The following is a 21469-nucleotide window of genomic DNA, read 5'->3' on the forward strand; positions in this document are numbered from 1 at the left end:
TCTCCTACACCCCTCTATCCTTCTCTCCCAGACTGCCTTCACACCAAACCCTCTCCCTCTGTCTCTCCTCCATCCATCTTTCCCCCTCTCGCTTCTCCATTCCTCTTTCCCTCTATCCTCCAACTCTCCATCCCTCTCTCCCAGAGACGAAGGCTGTAATAATCACGGTTGTTAGGCCGAATGCTGCCGTAACGCTCCCACAACATTCCCAGTGGTAACCTCAGAGGGTGACAAAGAGCTCATAGTGTAATTAACATCGCTCCATCATTAATCTGCAATAAGTGAAAGTCATTAGTCTGGATGACGGGCCTCTCTCTCTACCGCTCTCTCTCTCTCTCTCTTTCTCCGTGTTTCTCCCTTCTCTCTCTCTCTCTCTCTCTCTCTCTCTCTCTCTCTCTCTCTCTCTCTCTCTCTCTCTCTCTCTCTCTCTCTCTCTCAGTGAAGTCAGGGAGAAGGAGCTGATTTATAAGTCAATCCGCTCTCTCTCACCCTCTCTCTCCACCACCGTTTCCGTCACTGCAAGAGAAAACAGAGAATGAGGACTGGCAAGGGGGTCCGGAGGACTTACTGACTTTTAACATGCGTAGATGGTGGGCAAGGCGCTGTACACCCTCAGCGTCAACGTTAGACACATCAGGAGCTTAGTGGAAGTGAAGGGGCATCAGTGGCAGGGGGAAGTAGGGTCTGAGAGCATGGCAGGGCACAGGTGGAGGGTGCTCTATAAGCTCCCAGTGACAAAAATGTCAGGGGACCTCTCTCTCTCTCTCTATGAGGAGGTCTCATTAGTGAGACAAAAAGTCAAAGTCTCTCAAAGTCACCTTCTATTGGTCATTTACATTTTCCTAGATATTTCTCCTTGTATAAAGGGATGTGTGCTCTGTCAGTTCATTGAGTGATTGGCCCAGTGACGGACGGTCATTTTGCCGCCCAATCTCCCCCCTCGCACTCTCTCAATTCAATAAATGCTTTATTGGCATGAATGGATGGTTGCCACTGTTGCCAAAGCAATAGATATTAAGTATTTAATAAATTAATAATCTTTCTCTCTCTCTTTACCCCCACATCTCTCTCTGCTCTGTCTGTATATCTGAGGGGGGACCAGAGTTCCTCTTCTGTGTCCCCAAACAGCAACAACAGGATTAATGGACAGAATCTAATCCCACACTATCACCACCACTGAGTCACCAGCCACGACTCATCATTAGCCATGTAGAGATGCTACTGTTATAATATGTACGCTAAGAATCGGGAAGCAAGTACAGGGAGGGAATTGAATAAATAACGGAACATAGAACAAAACAAGAAACATGAGTAGCGTACAGACATAAAACAGAGTCAGTAACGCAAGGGGGAAAGAACCAAAGGGAGTGACAGATATAGGGGAAGTAATCAGGAAGGGGATGGAGTCCAGGTGAGTCTCATGAAGCGCAGGTGCGCGTAACGATGGCGGCAGGTGTGAGTAATAATGAATAAACTGCCGATGTCGAGCACCGGAGAGGGGGAGCGGGAAGAGACGTGACAACTGTAGTCGTCTGGGACAAGATCATTTGGGTTCACTTGAATACTGTGGGCAATATTTATATATATACTTTTAAACAGTTAAACTTAAACTATCAGGTTTCATCTTTGATGTATGACAAGTCAAATTCATTGTGCTATTGTAGGCCTGTCTTCCATCCACAGTGTGTGACTGTGTGGGCCGTGCTTCTGCTCCTCCTCATAAAACGGAAAGTGTTAGCGACCGGGGCTTGTCACCTCTCTCCTGTTTAGTGATTAAATATACCTTCCTCCCCATTGCCCTGAACCGGGCGCTGTGCAGCTATTAAATCCCAAGCTTCAATAGATCGATCAGGGTTGGCCTCAACTCCACAACCATAAAACTGAGCAGACATATATCTGATAGAAAAAGCAGTAGGAAACAGGTTTATCCACTATAGAACATGATGAAAATGACAGATTCGATGTCCTGCCACGTCAATAAAATGCTACAGCTGAACAGAGCTGAGGATATTTCCAGTGAAACTCCCCACTCAGCCATCAGATGAGATTCCCTCGACTAACAGGCGGGATATAATACACTATATTGGAAGAATCACCTGACTATAACATAAAACCTGAGTAAAATGTATTTTTCTTACCCTACATTTTCCCTTATGCCAAACTTTATGTACATATATTTTCACCTTTCTTGAAACAAATGATTAATCAGCAACAACAACAAAAAACTTTCTTCCCATTGTATAACCGTTTATATAACCGCATTTATTTCACAAGTCTTTTACGAAAGGGTATGAATGCAAAATAAAAATCCCAAGAGCTAACAATTAAACTAAACTTACAAAGTACAAAATGTATTTCTAAATCAATAGATATACCATATACAGGTAAACAAGATATCCCTAGCCTCCAATAACAAAACAGGCATGTGACCCTGTGATTCTAATTGCGCTGTGTTCTAATCAGCCATCTGGTTACCCAGTCTGAGCCAAGCTGACGAATGAGTGACAGGCCATCTTCTGTCCACCCAGCACGGGGAATGTAAAATCCTGACCCCCTCCAGAACCCCTCCAGACCAATCTGCAGTGCTTCCACATGCAGAATGTGAACTCGTCACGCACTTTGAGGTCCGACCCTCGCTTTTTTTCTGCAGTCCGTGTCTAAGAAACATCGATACGGAAGCCTAATATAACTCCATCTATCATAACATGTAAAAACACAGAACTAATGACTGGTCAGGGATACAGTCCTCTTGGTCTCTCCCCCCTCTCTCTGCAGTGGTACATACCACTAAATCCCCAATAGAAGTGTCTCTAAAGAATCACTCAAGCTGGACTAAGCAGCTGCCTTTGAGTTAGGTCATTTTCCCAGGAGTGCGGGAGAGTGGGGCATTGGCAGGACCTCAGAAAAAGGACACCCATCTGTTCTCCCAGTGAAAAGGTTGGTGACACCTTCTGTGGTACCAACAACCCCTAATTAAGTGGCCAAGAATGCGCCAGCAGCAGGCTATGTGATTGGGTGGGTTCGCCCTGCTTATCGCCGCAGTGACACGGCGAGCCCCCCCACTCCTCACCCTCCTCTCACCCCCTCTCCTCCACACATCTGTCTATGTATGGCAGGTAACAATGACAAAACACCGGCAGTATTACAGGCTTGATCCGACTTCAGATGTGGTTTACGAGCTATCAGCCTAGATTATTGTGTATTTTTGTTTATCCCTATGTATCATGATTAACAGCAGTATGTTTTTAAACGCAGGATTGGAGGTCCGGACAAATCCCACGGTGATCAAACATCTCCCTGAGCTGTGCTACACGCACACATACATTGATTTGATTTAACATTGGACTTAAATGAAATAACAAATGGACTTACTCAATTCCACCGATTTCCATCTCACTTACAGCCAAATACCTCTCTCCAGAAATGTTCCTAATTAGGCTTATTAAGTAATTAAGACAAGAGGTCTTAATTAAATCGGTGCCACTGGGACCTACACAGCGCAAGGCCTTGCCATAAAACACTTTCCTCCTTTGTTGGTTTAAATGTTAATTGCAAGACACACAATGCTACTTATTGGAATGAAATATTGATGGTTTTCACAGACTTTGTTCACATAGGTCCATAGCAGGATTTGAGACAAGAAAAGCTTTAAAAACACTACTCAAGCCAGCATTTGACGCTCCTTTTAGGTTTCCTTAAAATGGCTTTTGGAGATTTATTAGACAAGTGTCCATCTGACAGTAAATTGCAGAGGCAACAATGAGTAGTGCTAAAACCCTCCTCCTGAAATGTCAAGTGAATTACCTTGCAAAGAATTAAAAGTTTAATGAAATATCTGTCAGGAGAAAATGAGGGGTTTGGCACAGGCCTTGGTATGGTCTCTTCAGAGAGAGGGAGAGAGAAAGAAAAAGAGAGAGAGAGAGAGAAAGAGAGGGCAGCAAAATGACCATCCATCACTGGGCCTATCACTCAAAGAAGCGAGGGTGTAAACATCCCTTTATACAAGGAGACTTCTCTAGGAACATTTTAAGGATCAATAGCAGGTGACCTCATTCTTAGCATCCAACATATTTTTGATTTGTCGCCCGAGTGCTATTCAAACACAAATTCAACGTGGGTTTTGAAGATGAAATTCTGGGGGACACTTTTGTTGGATGCACACCAAGCCCCGGTCCCTCTGAAGGATGGTGCCCTTGTGAGTGAGCATAGTGCTAAAAGCTTTGCAGAAGATTCCATTCAAAGTCCCAAGTGTTTATTTTTATTTTTTTTGCTGAGCAAAGTAACTAGTCCTTGATACCATAGATTAGAACCCATCTGCCGTCTATAGTGTAGTACATGAGCATCAAACATAGTTGAATCTCTCCTTTTTAGTTTATTAAAGCATCTGATACCCACAGTCGTTGGTCTTATATGGAGTTGTGTGTTTTTTTTACCATGGGGCATTTGGGGTTCATTAGTCCATAAAGAGATTCATATACTCTTGTTAGCAACTCTCTCCATCAGGCACTTTTTGGGAATTGAAACACTCGGGACAAAGTTATTGGGTGAATTTTTCACCCTTGGTTATTACTGGTGCAACTCTAGGGCAGCTATATATCCTCAGATTCTTTTCGACTAATTGTGTGGTATCGCAAATGAACTCTGGATTGGGGGAAAAAAACAGGCAACCTTATTTGGAAATTCTTGTATTTTTCTCTCCCTCTAGCAAAACATCAGAATTGCTACTTAGCATGAATTATACATTAGTGGGGGTGGAGGGCACGGGGACCCTCTCGCCCGCGGCGCTGTGGGAGTGGGGTAGGGGTGCAGACGGCCGTCCGCACGCCTGCTGCACACCCCCGCCGAGAGAGAGCTCACCCCATTCCCCCAGGAAGTACAGCGCTCCACTTCCCCTGTCCCTTTGGGCACAGCTGTGTGTCACACACAAATCAAAATCAAAATCAAATCAAAGTTTATTGGTTGTGTACACAGTTTAGCAGATGTTATAGCGGGTGCAGCAAAATGCTTGTCGCTAGCTTTTAACAATGCAGTAAAATGTCAAACAAGTACACAAATAATAAAACAATTTAACATTTTAAGAAACATTTAAAAATCAAGAAATGTAGGAACGCATCAAATCAACAACCCAAATAGCACTGTAACAGTAATCCAAGTGCAATCTTCTGTATATGTATATACTTTACACCGGAGGAATTTACACAAGAAATACTAAGAATGATATGTACAGCAGTAGATATATTAGAGTGAGCTATGTCTATAGTGAGCTATAGTATACACAGTGGGGGGAAAAAGTATTTGATCCCCTGCTGATTTTGTACGTTTGCCCACTTACAAAGAAATTATCAGCCTATAATTTTAATAGTAGGTTTATTTGAACAGTGAGAGACAGAATAACAACAAAAAAATCCAGAAAAACGCATGTGAAAAATGTTATAAAATGATTTGCATTTTAATGAGGGAAATAAGTATTTGACCCCTCTGCAAAACATGACTTAGTACTTGGTGGCAAAACACTTGTTGGCAATCACAGAGGTCAGACGTTTCTTGTAGTTGGTCACCAGGTTTGCACACATCTCAGGAGGGATTTTGTCCCACTCGTCTTTGCAGATCTTCTCCAAGTCATTAAGGTTTCGAGGCTGACGTTTGGCAACTCGAACCTTCAGCTCCCTCCACAGATTTTCTATGGGATTAAGGTCTGGAGACTGGCTAGGCCACTCCAGGACCTTAATGTGCTTCTTCTTGAGCCACTCCTTTGTTGCCTTGGCCGTGTGTTTTGGGTCATTGTCATGCTGGGATACCCATCCACGACCCATTTTCAATGCCCTGGCTGAGGGAAGGAGGTTCTCACCCAAGATTTGACGGTACATGGCCCCGTCCATCGTCCCTTTGATGCGGTGAAGTTGTCCTGTCCCCTTAGCAGAAAAACACCCCCAAAGCATAATGTTTCCACCTCCATGTTTGACGGTGGAGATGGTGTTCTTGGGGTCATAGGCAGCATTCCTTCTCCTCCAAACACGGCGAGTTGAGTTGATGTCAAAGAGCTCCATTTTGGTCTCATCTGACCACAACACTTTCACCAGTTGTCCTCTGAGTCATTCAGATGTTCATTGGCAGACTTCAGACGGGCCTGTATATGTATTCTTGAGCAGGGGGACCTTGCGGGCGCTGCAGGATTTCAGTCCTTCATGGCGTAGTGTGTTACCAATTGTTTTCTTGGTGACTATGGTCCCAGCTGCCTTGAAATCATTGACAAGATCCCCCCGTGTAGTTCTGGGCTGATTCCTCACCGTTCTCATGATCATTGCAACTCCACGAGGTGAGATCTTGCATGGAGCCCCAGGCCAAGGGATATTGACAGTTCTTTTGTGTTTCTTCCATTGGCGAATAATCGCACCAAATGGTCTTGTAGCCCATTCCAGCCTTGTGGAGGTCTACAATCTTGTCCTTGACATCCTTGGAGAGCTCTTTGGTCTTGGCCATGGTGGAGAGCTTGGAATCTGATAGATTGATTGCTTCTGTGGACAGGTGTCTTTTTTACAGGTAACAAGCTGCGGTTAGGAGCACTCCCTTTAAGAGTGTGCTCCTAATCTCAGCTCGTTACCTGTATAAAAGACACCTGGGAGCCAGAAATCTTTCTGATTAAGAGGGGGTCAAATACTTATTTCCCTCATTAAAATGCAAATCAATTTCTAACATTTTTGACATGGGTTTTTCTGGATATTTTTGTTGTTATTCTGTCTCTCACTGTTCAAATAAACCTACCATTAAAATTATAGACTGATCCTTTCTTTGTCAGTGGGCAAACGTACAAAATCAGTAGGGGATCAAATACTTTTTCCCCCCACTGTACATAAATATGCAATGCGTATAAACAGTGTAACTAAAATGCTATGTACAGTAGTAGAAATATTAGAACGAGCTAAATCAAGATGAAAGTATTTAAATACAAACAGTATATACAGAAGTAGTTATATACGATGAGTTAACATTATTAAAGTGACCAGTGCTCAATGACTATATGTACATAGGGCAGCAGACTCTAAGGTGCAGGGTTGTGTACTGGGTGGTAGCCGGCTAGTGACAGTGTCTAAGGTGCAGGGCAGGGTACTGGGTGGTAGCCGGCTAGTGACAGTGTCTAAGGTGCAGGGCAGGGTACTGGGTGGTAGCCGGCTAGTGACAGTGTCTAAGGTGCAGGGCAGGGTACTGGGTGGTAGCCGGCTAGTGACAGTGTCTAAGGTGCAGGGCAGGGTACTGGGTGGTAGCCGGCTAGTGACAGTGTCTAAGGTGCAGGGCAGGGTACTGGGTGGTAGCCGGCTAGTGACAGTGTCTAAGGTGCAGGGTAGGGTACTGGGTGGGGCCGGCTAGTGATGGCTGTTAAATCATTTTGGTCCCAGCTTTGATGCACCTGTACTGTCTCCACCTGCTAGATGGTAGCAAGGTGAGCAGGCCGTGGATCGGGTGGCTGAGGTCCTTGATTATCTTCTTGGACTTCCTGTGACACCGGGTGCTGTAGATGACCTGGAGGGCAGGCAGTGTGACCCCGATGATGCGTTGGGCTGACCGCAACCCCTCTCTGGAGAGCTCTGCGGTTGCGGTCGGTGCAGTTGCCGTACCAGGCGGTCTACAGCCCGGCAGAATGCTCTCGATGCTGTATCTGTAGATGTTTGTGAGGGGCCACGCAAAATTTCTTCAGGCCCCGTGAGGTTGAATGCATTTAGCTAAATGCTGTTGACACATTTCGGTTTAATGCATTCAGTTGTGCAACTGACTAGGTATCCCCTTTCCCTCTCCCTTTCCCTACTCAGCCCACTTTATCTCCTGACCCATCAATCAAACACACATTCTCTCACACACACCATGCATATTGAATATGATCAAACACACATATACCCTGAAGTTTTATCTCACACACTCACACAATCCATCATATCTACACAGCTACTGCTACACACCGACACAAAACAGACATATTATTTTCTCTCTATATCCAACGACATACACTTTGCGTACACAAGCAAGAACATAGATTTTCTCAGGTCAGAAGCTACATTTAGCCACAGCCAATGCGAAGAAAGAAGACTAGCTGATGAAGTTGACTGTATTAAGGATAGAAATTGGATCGTCTCTGTGTTTATCCAACACCGTCTAATTCAATATAAACACCCAATCAGGAATCAGGGTCAGAGGTCAACGTCACATCACCACACTGGCCCCCATTCTCATCCTCCTGCTGCTCATTAAGCCTCCTAATCAACAGGAAAGCCAGTATATCACACACATACACACATATACATGCACAAGCATGCACATGCGCACCCATGCATGCGCGCGCACACACACACACACACACACACACACACACACACACACACACACACACACACACACACACACACACACACACACACACACACACACACACACACACACACACACACACACACACACACACACACACACACACACACACACACGGGACTTCTCCTTCCTGTCTCCCTCACTAAGTATGTAACAATTACACAAATAGATTTTTTCATTCATAGGAAATTCGACTATTTTGGATTCACTCATATATTATTACATGAAACAATCGTTCTATTAAAAGTGGGATTGTTGCTCTGTGAATGAACCATATCTTTAATTACCTTGCCTCTCTGTAGTAAAACACATACAGTTCAGAGGCACAGAGTAATTGGCTTAGAGAAGATGTACAAAAAGAAAGAAGGAAAAGGTCTCCATAATTAATCCATCTATCAGGCTGGCCGTGAGAGTTAGCAGGGCAGAGCCGCCTCTGCCCTGAGACCATGGATTCTCCATATTCATCTGGGTTTTATAGACCACGCTGAGTTGTGGCGGTATCTATAAATCGTAGAGACTGTAGAGAGTGTAGCAGTGTGTGTGACCTTGTCTGTGTGGTGTCCTATAGGTGGGCTGCTTGCCTGTGTGTGTGTATGTGTGTGTGTGTGTGTGTGCGCGTGATTGACGCGGTGACCAGTGGCCCTGATAATCTTTATGATAAATCATCCCAGTGCAGCCTGCCTCTACAGCCATGATGACTGACAGCTCTAAATACCTGGGAGGGTAGCAGGGTGGTTTAAAGGCCTCCAGCATTCACGGCTTCGGCTCGGGACCCCAGTTTCCCTGTGTAAAAGAGCAGCAACATCCAAAGCCCGCAGTCTCAAATTGTCATTCTAGCTCAGTCTCAAGGCACCATTCTGGCTCGATCTCATGTCACCGTTCTGGCAGTGGTTCAAACCTCACATTGGCTCCCATTCAGGCTTCGTGCTGGCTGGGTTTCAAGTCCCACACTGGGCTGTGCTTCAGCCTCCATTGTGGTTCTATGTGGCTCTGTTTCAGGCAGGGCCCCTTCAGTTTCAGCACCCTGGGTTGCTGGCCTCCTGCCCGTGCATATCAGTGGGAGATCTCAGCAGAGCCCTTTGTTTGGGGTGGCATTTCGCCTTTTTTTCCCACTCCGCCTGTAATCTAAACACCTAAAGCATCTCACGCTCAACAAATCGGCCCAACAGACGATGGAGCGGCACAAGACAAATGGCTGGAGGCGGTTCAAACCTCCGGGACTGATGGCATCTGACCGGGCCTAACCTCCCAAAGGTTAAAGACACGTTCACTTACAAAGCAATCAATTTTCATGGCTGCGTGGTCCCTTTTAACAAATGGTCCCCTCCCTCGCAATGACAGCCACACTTTTAAAACAGCAAGGCTTATTAATGACTAACACTACTGTGGAGACACCCCACCAATCTACAGTACAGTGTGTGTTACAGTTTCACAATTGCAACACAACTCTTAAACAAGCTATTTTTTGCCATCCCTCTCCTGTGTATCTGTATCTGCCTTTCCTTGTTCTACACTCTTTGTTTTACTCCCTGGGCTCTCTCTCTCTTTATCGGTATCTTTCTCTTTCTCTGTTTCTCTCTCTCCTCCGTATTTCTGTCTGTGTCTGTACTTTTATCTCTCCCTCTGTTTTCATCATGGGCTCTCTCTCCATGTCTCTCATATCTTTCTCTTTTTCTCTCTGTTCTCTCTCCCTGATCTTTCTCTCTCTCTGTCTGTAGTCTCTCCTGGTTTGTGTTGCAGGTTTGTCCTGCTAGCTGAGCTTGGCGGGCCCCTCAGCTGTTCGGCTGTGTTAGTAATTACCATTTCATTAAGAATGACAGTTTCGGGGGTTGAAGCACCATTTCATCGGGGTCTCGTGGGAAAGGCGCTTGCCAAATTTTGTGCGTGAACGGCAATTATCTCTCTTTGTCTGCAATTCACTATTTTGTACTTGGTTGCATGACGACAGCGATGAAATTTGAAGCAAAAATGTGTCTAGGATGGATAGGCATAGAGCAGAGGCCATTCCTGGTTAGGGCAATAGATTAGAGGTATTAGACTAGAATGGCAGAGGGTGCATCATACACACGTGAGCAAACAGAAATGGTGTGCACCCACAACAGTAGGTATGTATAATCTCTTGTCACACAGCTAGAACTGCATTATGCTTGAGTGTAATAGCGCAGTAAGGGATGCATCTGCATGTCTTTGTATCTGTGTTTTTAGCATGTGAATATGGGTGATAAGTTTCCGTTTACGTCCTCTCTGTGTGTGTGTGTGTGTTTTGTGCATATGTGCGTGTTTGTTTGTGTACCCACGTGTGTGTGTGTGTGTGTGTGTGTGTGTGTGTGTGTGTGTGTGTGTGTGTGTGTGTGTGTGTGTGTGTGTGTGTGTGTGTGTGTGTGTGTGTGTGTGTGTGTGTGTGTGTGTGTGTGTGTGTGTGTGCCACTCGCTGAGAACCAGGGAGGAAAGAGCTGGTGTGAGTTATAGTGACAGGATTCGGAGCTTGTCTGCTGGAAACTGGTTCAGCTCTTCTAATTGCATGTCTACTCTGAATGATGGCACACTTCATTCTTACACATTCCACACAATCGCGTTCCACTAACACGGGACCAGGGAGGGAGAGGCAGGTTCCGGGGCCATATGGAGAGGGACGCGGGGCCCAGTGAATAAATGGGATATCCCCAGCTCATCCCTAGATCCAGTCAGGGTGATGAAACACCAACACCCGAGCCGACAGCACGCACCACAAGATGGATAGCTATATGTGTGTATATTTGCAGGTAAGCCAGAGGAGCTGCAGGGAGCCTGCTTATTGACGTGACCCTGGAACCTCTGACCCTACCCTCAGCTCCATCCTCCATCCCCAGCCCCACCGGTAGCAGCAGGGAAGGCAGACAAGTGCAGCCCTGCTCTGCTAATGCATTCACCAGCCAGCCAGCCAGCCAGCCAGCCATCCGAGCAGGCAAAGCACTTAATTACTTAAATTGATCATTATTAGCTTCAATTAGAGAGGGACACTGGGGGGGGGTCCTGATTCCTGCAGACAGATCACAAGCAGAGTTGAAGGCAGAGGTGGCTCAACTAGCCTCCAACACACACACCCTAAGCCCTAAGCAGGGGTGGAAGATAGGCAGGATACTAGATATGCATCCTCAGTGGAGCTGCTGTAGGGAGTAGGGATAGGAGAAGGACCCCCCTCTCCCGTCCCTCCACGGTGCCTGTGTTTGTGTTTCTGGGGAGCTGGGTGACCTTTGACCTCGGGCTAATGAGAGCGATAACGAGGATTAAAAGGGGGCGACTGGAAGGTGTCTGCGAGGGGGTTTAAACAATTACACTCGGCTGCCAACATGCCTTTTCCTCATGACTCAGGAAATTACAGTCTCTCTCTCCTTTTCTGGCCAACACAAAAGAAAAAGGCTTATGGAAAATAATACATTATCCGGGGCCACATTAACTTCGATGTAAATCGCTGGGCAATTATGTTTTAATAGGCCTTTAAGAGAATGAGTAATTGGGGGTGACGCTGGTGAGGTTGATCATGGTTACCCATCTCTCTCCCTCTGTGCCCAGCAGAACAGGCCCTGGGCATTGTGTATCGGTCGAGTGGAAGTGTGTGTATGTGTGTGCGTCCATGTAGGTGTGTATGTATATGGGGTTGGAACCAAAATTATTTTCCAATAGTTCAAGTTCTGAATATAACCCCTATTTTTTTTTCTCGTTCCGTTACAGTGTTCCCACCAGCATTATAAAGTTCTGAACCAGTTTGAACCATAAAAAAAAAGAATGTTTTTTTTTTTTTAACAAGTGAAATCAACATCGTTTTTACATTTAGCTCATTCATTTACTCCACCAATTAGCATGGATAGAGCAGCTTGATATGGAATGGGTAAGCTAGTTGTTTATATGCTTGATTGGTCAAATAGGTGCTGGAGCGAGATACAACTGAAATTTTACAAGTGGGGAGAGAGCGAGAGAGAGAGGGGTGGACATGTAGGGGGATTGGCCTGAAGTGTTGAACATCATGACATGACCTGAATTGGAATGTGTTTAGGCTTTTACTAGCGTCAGAACTTCACTGAATTACACAATTATATACTAGATATTAGGAATATATACAAATACGGTTCCGGAACACTAGTTCAGTTCTATTCCCTAAATCGGTTCCATCCCCTGGTATGTGCAGTATGTGTGTTTTTGTTAGTATGTGTGTGTGATTCAATCATCCCCCTCCCCTGTCGTGCTCCAAAATATTGATGAGCCTGGAAAGCTGAGCGTGAGCCTACACAGTGGCCTCTGACCTATAACCCCTATCCCTAAACAGTGACCTGTGGAATATCAATGTGTGTGTTGGCCATGCAGGGCTGCTGCTGGGCGTAGAGGGATCAGGATCAATGTGAGGAGAGATCGCTACAGACAGACCCACCTAGTGGACCACTAACTAATGAGACTGGCCAAGAACACTCACACAGCAGGCCCGGACAGCAGGGAGGACAGAGAGCAGAACAGAGAACAGAGAGCGGGGAGGGAGGGTGGGAGGGAGAAGAGGAAGGGAGGCGAGAGGGAATTTAATTGTTTCCTTCAAAGAATAAGCTAGTCTGGTACAGAGGAGTCCCCGAAAATGTCATATGCAGTCTGCATCCATAGTAAACTGTACTAGCACAGTGATGCAGCGGCACACATTTATATTGAGCCAAATACACACAAGGCATATCAAATACCATCAAAGCTGACCATCTCAAATTGTGATGTAATTGTATAAATGTTTGCATGATTTCACATTAAAGCTTCACATTTCCTAATTGTCATTATTTTAGACACTCCCCTTCTATAGAATGTTTTCAGAATCACTTCTTTCTCTGATTACCCCCCACTCACAATTATATCAATACTGCATGTTTTTCTTTACACTACAGGAAATGGTCAAGCAAACCTAAGTATTTCAGGATGTACTGTATCTGTATAATCACCTCAACATAATTCACAACAAAACAAGACCATATGCACATCCGTTCCACTTGGGGACCCACCAGTCACAGAGATGTGAATTCTGATGAGTCATTTATCAAACTGCTCACTTTCATCCATTACTGTCAACACTGTGAAGGCACTTTAAGGACTACTTTACTACAAAGCCTGTGAATATGCAAATTTAGCAGACTATATTTCAGTACTTAAAGACCTCTCCGTGTTTAGTTTTCAGCCAAGCTTCTCGTATAATTCTCTCAGGTTTCTGAGGCAGGCAATTTGCGCAAACATCAGGAGTTTCGTTTTAAAATAACCAAGCTAGCAAGAAAATCTGTTATATTTTGTAGTAAGGCAACCTCCCAGCTCGTAACCCCCCTAAAAGTGTGTCCAAATGACATGAGTATCAGTTGTACCCAAGCCCCTTGCAATACAGGCCCAGACCAACCCTCACACACAATTTAACATTATTCTCAGATTTAATTTAAAGACACTTGATGCTCAAAGTACCTGTCAATAAATCAACATACAGTATAAGACACAATGTCACATCCTGACCAATATAAGTTGTTATTTTCTATGGTAGAGTGGTCAGGGCGTGACAGGGGGTGTTTTTGTGTTTGTTCTATGTTTTCTATTTCTATGTTGTAGTTCTGGTTTGTCTATTTCTAGGTTGGGGTTTATTGGGTTGACCTTCAATTGGAGGCAGCTGGTCCTCGTTTCCTCTAATTGGAGGTCATATTTAGTAGGGGTGTTTCTGCATGTTGTTTGTGGGTGATTATCTTTTGTGAGTGTGTCTGTTCCTCCTGTGTCACGGTTTGTTGTTTTTCCCGTCAGTGTTTTGTTAGTGCATTTCAGTTTAACGTTTAAATAAATATGTGGAACGACGACGCTGCATTTTGGTCCAATCCTTATTACAGCCGTGACGCACAGCTTGAATTTTTTATTCTCATGTTCAAACTGTTAATGGGAGAAAAGTATTGGATGCCATATACTCTACTTGTTATTCACATAGTTTGTCTGCAACATCCTCTTAACATCGTGTGTTCTACTCTGGAGATCCCTAACAGTGTTCTATGGTCTGCATCCTATCCTCTATCCTAGATATTCCTGGTCTGGTGTCTCCATGGTTCTTCTGTCTGTGTGAGGGTCTTTTATAGCCCCCCCCCCACACACACACCTCCCTTTCCCTCCCCTGTCCCCCTCCAGCTGCTCTGTCACCCATGTCGCCAAGGGGACAAGGAGAACGTGGCGTTTCCCTGGATCAAAAATTTACGAGCAATTAAAAGACGGGCGATGTGGAGCATCCATCAGCCGGTGCTGCTGCCAGGATGGGTGAAGGGGCCGCAGTAAACCACACGCTATATACTTTTATATCTGTTTTCTCTCCAAAGAGGGAAGGTTATGGCAAAATTATGTTTTACGGTTCACAGTTCGGCAGGGATGTAGACATCTTTCATGAAACGCTGGCTTGGAGGTCACAGCCCGAGGGAGGAAAGACAGAGAGGAGTGTACGCGGTGTGTTATGTTGTGTTGTGTGTGTTTTGTATTGATGTGTATGTTTAGTTATAAGATACAAAACAAGGAGGCTCTTAGTGTGTGTGTAAGAGATATGTACCATCCTATGGTCCATTAGCTACTATGGTAAGAGTGACCTGATTACCTTGTTGTTGTTTAAGAGGACACAATTCAAACGTGCTCCTCTTCATTCAAAGACGCACACGCACACGCACACACACACATGCATGCATTAGCATACAAAGACAAATGCACACACACACACACACACACAAATGCACGCACACACGTAAACGCACACATAAAAATGCACAAACAAACAAATGCACAAACACATAGACACGCAAAGGAACATTACCACTAATACACAAAAATGCACACCAACTCTCATGCATCACCACGTTCTCTCTCTATTTCTGTCTCTCACTTTTTCTGGCTGTATGCGACAGGCCTAGACTCATTTGCATCCTTAATTGCATTGTAATGTACTTTTAATTTGAAAACGGAGGCAATTAATTATTTTGATATGGAACAAAATGCCGCAAATGTAAACATTCTAATAGTTCTCCATTTGTCAAAAACGGGGATTGGAATCTTATCTCGTTTTTATACCATTTCGCTGCTCATTCTCCTTGATATTCACTTTGTCTTTGCAGGGACGGCACCATTTCTTTGATATTTTCTCTCAATTATTTTCCATCCAATCTTCCACGGTATAATTACAATAGTTTCACCTATTCTATCCAAAGAGATGAAAGGAAATGAAGCCTGTTTGGACGTGCTGTGCTCTGGACTGTATCCTCCCCCAGTGCTGACACACCCAACTTGCTATTTCTGGGTCAGACACTTCAAGTGAAGATACTAACCAGAGATACATTTTTCCACTGTCAACCACATGATCAATAGGTGTCAGTGTTTGAAGGAATACAAAGCTGTATGAGGTGGTGCCAGAGAAGCTTCATTTGTGTGGACCTGGGATTGCACTGGCACTGTTCCTCTGTCAACCTGATAAACACATTTCACAATGAAGTAGGATGGATGCATGTTATTTTTTGCTCTTTTTCTCCAGCTCCATCACTCTCTCTATTTCTTCCCCCTCCCTTCTTTCAATCTCTGCCCCCTTCTCTCTCTGCGCCTCCTTTTCCGCTTCCGCTCCCTCTCTCTCTCTCTCTTTCTCTCTCTTGCTCCAGAGGGGGCAGGCAACTCACTGAAATCTCAGCAGGCCTAGCAACAGCCAATAAATTATGAGTGACAAGCCTTTAGACCAATAAAAGCGCTGCCATATTTCATGCACAGTAAATCTGATTGCAGATTGCGCTGGCGTGTGGCGGCTGACATGTTTATTGTCGCCATGGCGATGGGAGCTGGGGGTCGGTCTATGACATCAGTGTTTCTAAAGCTCCATAGTCTATATGGAGGTCACACAGATCGATTTCTGGGTATGCACTCGCCCCCCTTTCTCCTCTACATCAACCTCCTGTGAAACAACTATTCTATCGCACCCCTAGAAGCCATGCAGTTGCTCCTATAACAACAGCCATCTGTCCTCAATACAGTACACACATGTCCCCAATGAAACCTTTAGCCTACCATGTTAAACGAAACCACAAACTACACAAACACCACATGTACACAACACATACACATCATTCATGCACAGAAATACTTCTCCCAACACAGCTATAACTCAGCTATAACCCCACTATAACCCTGTCCAGGCCCAAAGACAATTGTTCCTGAAAAGTGAGCCGATCCCCAGAGAACCCATCCTAGATCCTACTCCCTACCCAACGGACTTCTTTACACCTTTAAACTCTTTCTGAAGACTCATACATTTCCCCTCTTTAATGTGTCGTTTCTGTTTTGTTAACCATGGTTTTTCAATCATCTTTCATATACTTTACCACCGTAGAACAAAACTGTTCTTGACCTGAAGAATAGCCAGCATCATCACACTGTCCCCTAATTTCTACTGCAACACAATATCTCCTCTTAGCCTAATCTTAACCTAAGATATGTTACATTTTTATCACCATCTCCTAACAACTGTACCCATTTTAAGTGACCCTAAACCCATGTACTGCTCTGACGGTCTTTAGCCACACAGTGAACCATTAGTTGTAATTACTGAGAACAGTGCAACAGTATGATCAGGGCATTACCAGTCCTCAGCCACATCACCTAAATTGATGTAATTCAACAACAACTGCATTGTGATGAATCATTATAATCTAATTCATCTATTCTTCTCAGAGAAACAGACTGGGTATAATCTGTTTTATTACATATCGCCGAGAGAGAGCGAAGGATTAAACCAAAAGAAAGAGAGAGAAGGAAGGAAGGAGAGAGAGAAAGAAATACGGTATAAAGATGGAGACAAAAAGACAGATAAAAAAGAAGAGGAGAAAGTGACTGATAAAGATGCAGTGAGAGAGGGAGAGAGATAAGAAGACGGGGGAGAAGGGGGAGAGAGAGAAAATACATTACAACTCTGAGACTGATTACTGCGATGCCATTGCTCGACTGATATTGTAAAGGCGCTGTAAACGCGATGTAAAAGCATTTATACGACGTGTGGAGGAGCCTGGCGCTTAAAGCATCTCTCACTCTGATTCTCGCCTCTTACATTAGGAGAGAGTGCTTTCATTTTCCTGAGCCCTGCTTGGTGCAGTAAATCAGAGCATCGATACACGGTCAGACACACTCGTCAGACACATGCATGGTGACACTAACAACGCTACTTCTCCCCTGCCAAAATCATTTATTCCCAAGTCGTAAAAGAGTGTTTGTTTTACAATGTGGGTGTAATATCAGTAGTATGGTGTAGTATCTGAGGTGTATATATGCTGTCTGAAGTGTAAATCAAATCAAATCAAATGTTATTAGTCACATACGCCGAATACAACAGGTGTAGACCTTACAGTGAAATGCTTACTTACGAGCCCCTAACCAACAATGCATTTTAAAAAAGAAGTACGGATAAGAATAAGAAATACAAGTAATAAGTAATTAAAGAGCAGAAGTAAAATAACAATAGCGAGACTATATACAGGGGAATACCGGTCCAGAGTCAATGTGTGGGAACACCGGTTAGTTGAGGTAATATGTACATGTATGTAGAGTTATTAAAGTGACTATGCATAGATGATAACAACAGAGAGTAGCAGCGGTTTAAAAAGGGGGGGAGCAATGCAAATAGTCTGGGTAGTCATTTGATTAGCTGTTCAGGAGTCTTATGGCTTGGGGGTAGAAGCTGATTAGAAGCCTCTTGGACCTAGACTTGGCACTCCGGTACCGCTTGCCGTGCGGTAGCAGAGAGAACAGTCTATGACTTGGCTGGAGTGGCTGGAGTCTTTCACAATTTTTAGGGCCTTCCTCTGACACCACCTGGTATAGAGGTCCTGGATGGCAGGAAGCTGGGCCCCAGTGATGTACTGGGCCGTTCGCACTACCCTCTGTAGTGCCTTGCGGTCGGAGGCCAAGCAGTTGCCATACCAGGCAGTGATGCAACCAGTCAGGATGCCCTCAATGGTGACTGTTGAACCTTTTAGGGATCTGAGGACCCATGTCAAATCTTTTCAGTCTCCTGTGGGGGAATAGATTTTTTCGTGCCCTCTTCACGACTGTCTTGGTGTGCTTGGACCATTCTAGTTTGTTGATGTGGACACCGAGGAACTTGAAGCTCTCAACCTGCTCCAATGCAGCCTCGTCGATGAGAATGGGGGCGTGCTCGGTCCTCTTTTTCCTGTAGTCCACAATCATCTCCTTTGTCTTGATCACGTTGAGGGAGAGGTTGTTGTCCTGGCACCCCACTGCCAGATCTCTGACATCCTCCCTATAGGCTGTCTCATCGTTGTCGGTGATCAGGCCTACCAGTGTTGTGTCATCGACAAACTTAATGATGTTGTTGGAGTCGTGCCTGGCCGTGCAGTCATGAGTGAACAGGGAGTACAGGAGGAGACTGAGCACGCACTCCTGAGGGGCTCCTGTGTTGAGGATCAGCGTGGCGGATGTGTTGTTACCTACCCTTACCACCTGGGGGCCGCCCGTCAAGAAGTCCAGGATCCAGTTGCAGATGGAGGTGTTTAGTCCCAGGATCCTTAGCTTATTGATGAGCTTTGAAGGCGCTATGGTGTTGAACGATAAGCTGTAGTCAATGAATATAATTCTCACATAGGTGTTCCTTTTGTCCAGGAGGGAAAGGGCAGTGTGGAGTGCAATAGAGATTGCGTCATCTGTGGATCTGTTGGGGCGGTATGCAAATTGGAGTGGGTCTAGCGTTTCTGGGATAATGGTGTTGATGTGAGACATGACCAGCCTTTCGAAGCACTTCATGGCTACAGATGTGAGTGCTACGGGTCAGTAGTCATTTAGGCAGGTTACCTTAGTGTTCTTGGGCACAGGGACTATGGTGGTCTGCTTAAAACATGTTGGTATTACAGACTCAGACAGGGAGAGGTGGAAAATGTCAGTGAAGACACTTGCCAGTTGGTCAGCGCATGCTCGCGCTACACGTCCTGGTAAACCGTCTGGCCCCGCGGCCTTGTGAATATTGACCTGTTTAAAGGTCTTACTCACATCGGCTGCGGAGAGCGTGATCACATAGTTTTCCAGAACAGCTGGTGTGTTGTGGAGGATACACGTGTTGTCTGTGGGACTGTTTGGCTGTAGCATGTGTGTTTTTCATTGGTGTGTGGTGTCCGTATCATGTCCCTAGTTTGTATGTGTGTGTGTTTCTGTATGTGAGTGCATGCGTCTATGTGTCCTGTTCATGATATGTCAATGGCTGTAGTATGTGCGATGTTTGTAGGGTACGTGTTACAAAAGTAACATGTTACATAATCAGATAACTTTTATGAGAAACCAAGTAAAGTAGTGTTATTTTTTCTAAATGGGTAATCTTATTACAGTTACTGTGTCTACTAATGCTAACTTTACTTTCAGAATCATATCTCTACCGGGCGCGTTTCCATGATCTGATCTCAACTTAATTTAGATCTAGCGAGCGGAAGAAATGTCATGACAGCTACCTCCATAAAAAACATGTATAGAGGGTAAACCTCTGATCTTTGCCATTAATTGCTTCTGTGGTAGTGTCAAGTGTGTCATCTATACGTCTCTATGTGTCCGTGTCCGTGTGGTCTATAACCAGAACTGGCGGCTCGAGAGAAAGATTTTGAATGAAAAGATAATAAATGTGTATAGATCTTTGGCTTACAGTATATATGGCTAATTAAGCAGCACTTGAGTAGCACAGGAAAGCAGTGCCACAAATAAAAGGAGAACCTAGTGATCAAACCTGAGTTAGGAAGTAGCTCGCCTTACTCCCCTCGATAGTCAAACAAACCCCAGGTGTATGCGCAATGCGGCCGGGGGTTCGCCAAATTAAAATGGGATTCACAATTAAAAAAATATTCTCGGCCCTCACTAGCATGAAAACTAAATACAGGCACAGACTATGTGTGGAAAATGATTTAAGACTGAGACTCTCTCCAGTACAACCCAACATTGCAGAGTTATGTGCTCAGAGTTTCGGGCACACCCTTCTCATTAACCTGTGGTGAGTTATTCACCATTTTCAATGAACAAATAAGGTTTCATGTGTAAGATGGTTAAAGAAAATTATTGATTATTATTATAATATTATTTGTGCCCTGGTCCTATAAGAGCTCTTTGTCACTTCCCACGAGCCGGGTTGAGACAGAAACTCACACTCATTCAAATGTTTTATAAATGTATTGTATAGTGTGTGTGTGGCAGGCTTACAATGATGACAAAAAAACTACTTTTGAGAGTGCGCTGACCCTGGTGCTAGAGGGGGTATGCAGCTGGAGGTTGAATGTTCGAAGGGGTACGGGATTATAAAAAGTTTGGGAACCACTGGCATACATGATGTGTGTGGTGTGTTTACACGGTGTGTGTAACTAGTACCTGTCATGGATGTGGTACCCTGCTCCGTTGACACTCCATCCTGGCTCTTTGGGGTCGGGGACCTTGGCCGTCATGGCGATCAGATGCTGCACATCCCTCCATGTCAAGTCAGGACTGGGAAGACGAATATCATCAAATACATGAGTGTACAATATGTGTATTGTATACTCCATCAAACCACAGCAAGAAGCATTCATTCCTTTATGATATTCCTCATATTCCCTTATGATGAAATCTACAAGGAGTTGAACATGTAGACATACACAGAAACACATGTAGGCTACACACGATTTGGTATGAAACACATGTATATTTTGCTTAGCAGAGAAAGTGGACACACACATGAAGATGTGCACATGATTTGGGCCTGCCATTGTGCCCATTACTGCACATCTTCTACAAGTGAAATCATCTGTTTAAGTCATTTCGAGCTTAATAACATTGGCGAAAACTATGAATTCAACAAAGTATATTGGAGACGTAACAAAGGGGCTGGCGGAAAGAATGAATGGAGGAGACTTTTAATCTCGAGCAGGGTATTCTAATACAGCAGACTCAAGTGTCATGTCAAGCAATATACTAATGGAATCCAATTAAGACCTTTAAACTGCACAGAGAGCTAGAGGATATTAGCTCCGTTTTCTCTAACAAAAGACCAAAGGGTCGTCAAGGAGAGCCTTTTCAGGATATAAAAAGGCATAAAGGAAATTGGGTTTTC

The 21469-nt window shown here is 44.6% G+C and overlaps 1 protein-coding gene across 1 annotated transcript in view; it reads right to left on the reverse strand.

The window, feature by feature from the left end:
- LOC106581764 (PC3-like endoprotease variant B) overlaps window positions 1-21469 on the reverse strand; it is a 165908-nt gene that overhangs the window by 20951 nt on the left and 123488 nt on the right. The window contains exon 13 of the mRNA XM_045713256.1: window positions 20752-20865. Coding sequence (XP_045569212.1) covers window positions 20752-20865 — 114 coding nt within the window. The remainder of the gene's footprint in view (window positions 1-20751; window positions 20866-21469) is intronic.

This window comes from Salmo salar, chromosome ssa02, assembly GCF_905237065.1.
Source record: "Salmo salar chromosome ssa02, Ssal_v3.1, whole genome shotgun sequence".
Taxonomy (NCBI): Eukaryota; Metazoa; Chordata; class Actinopteri; order Salmoniformes; family Salmonidae; genus Salmo; species Salmo salar.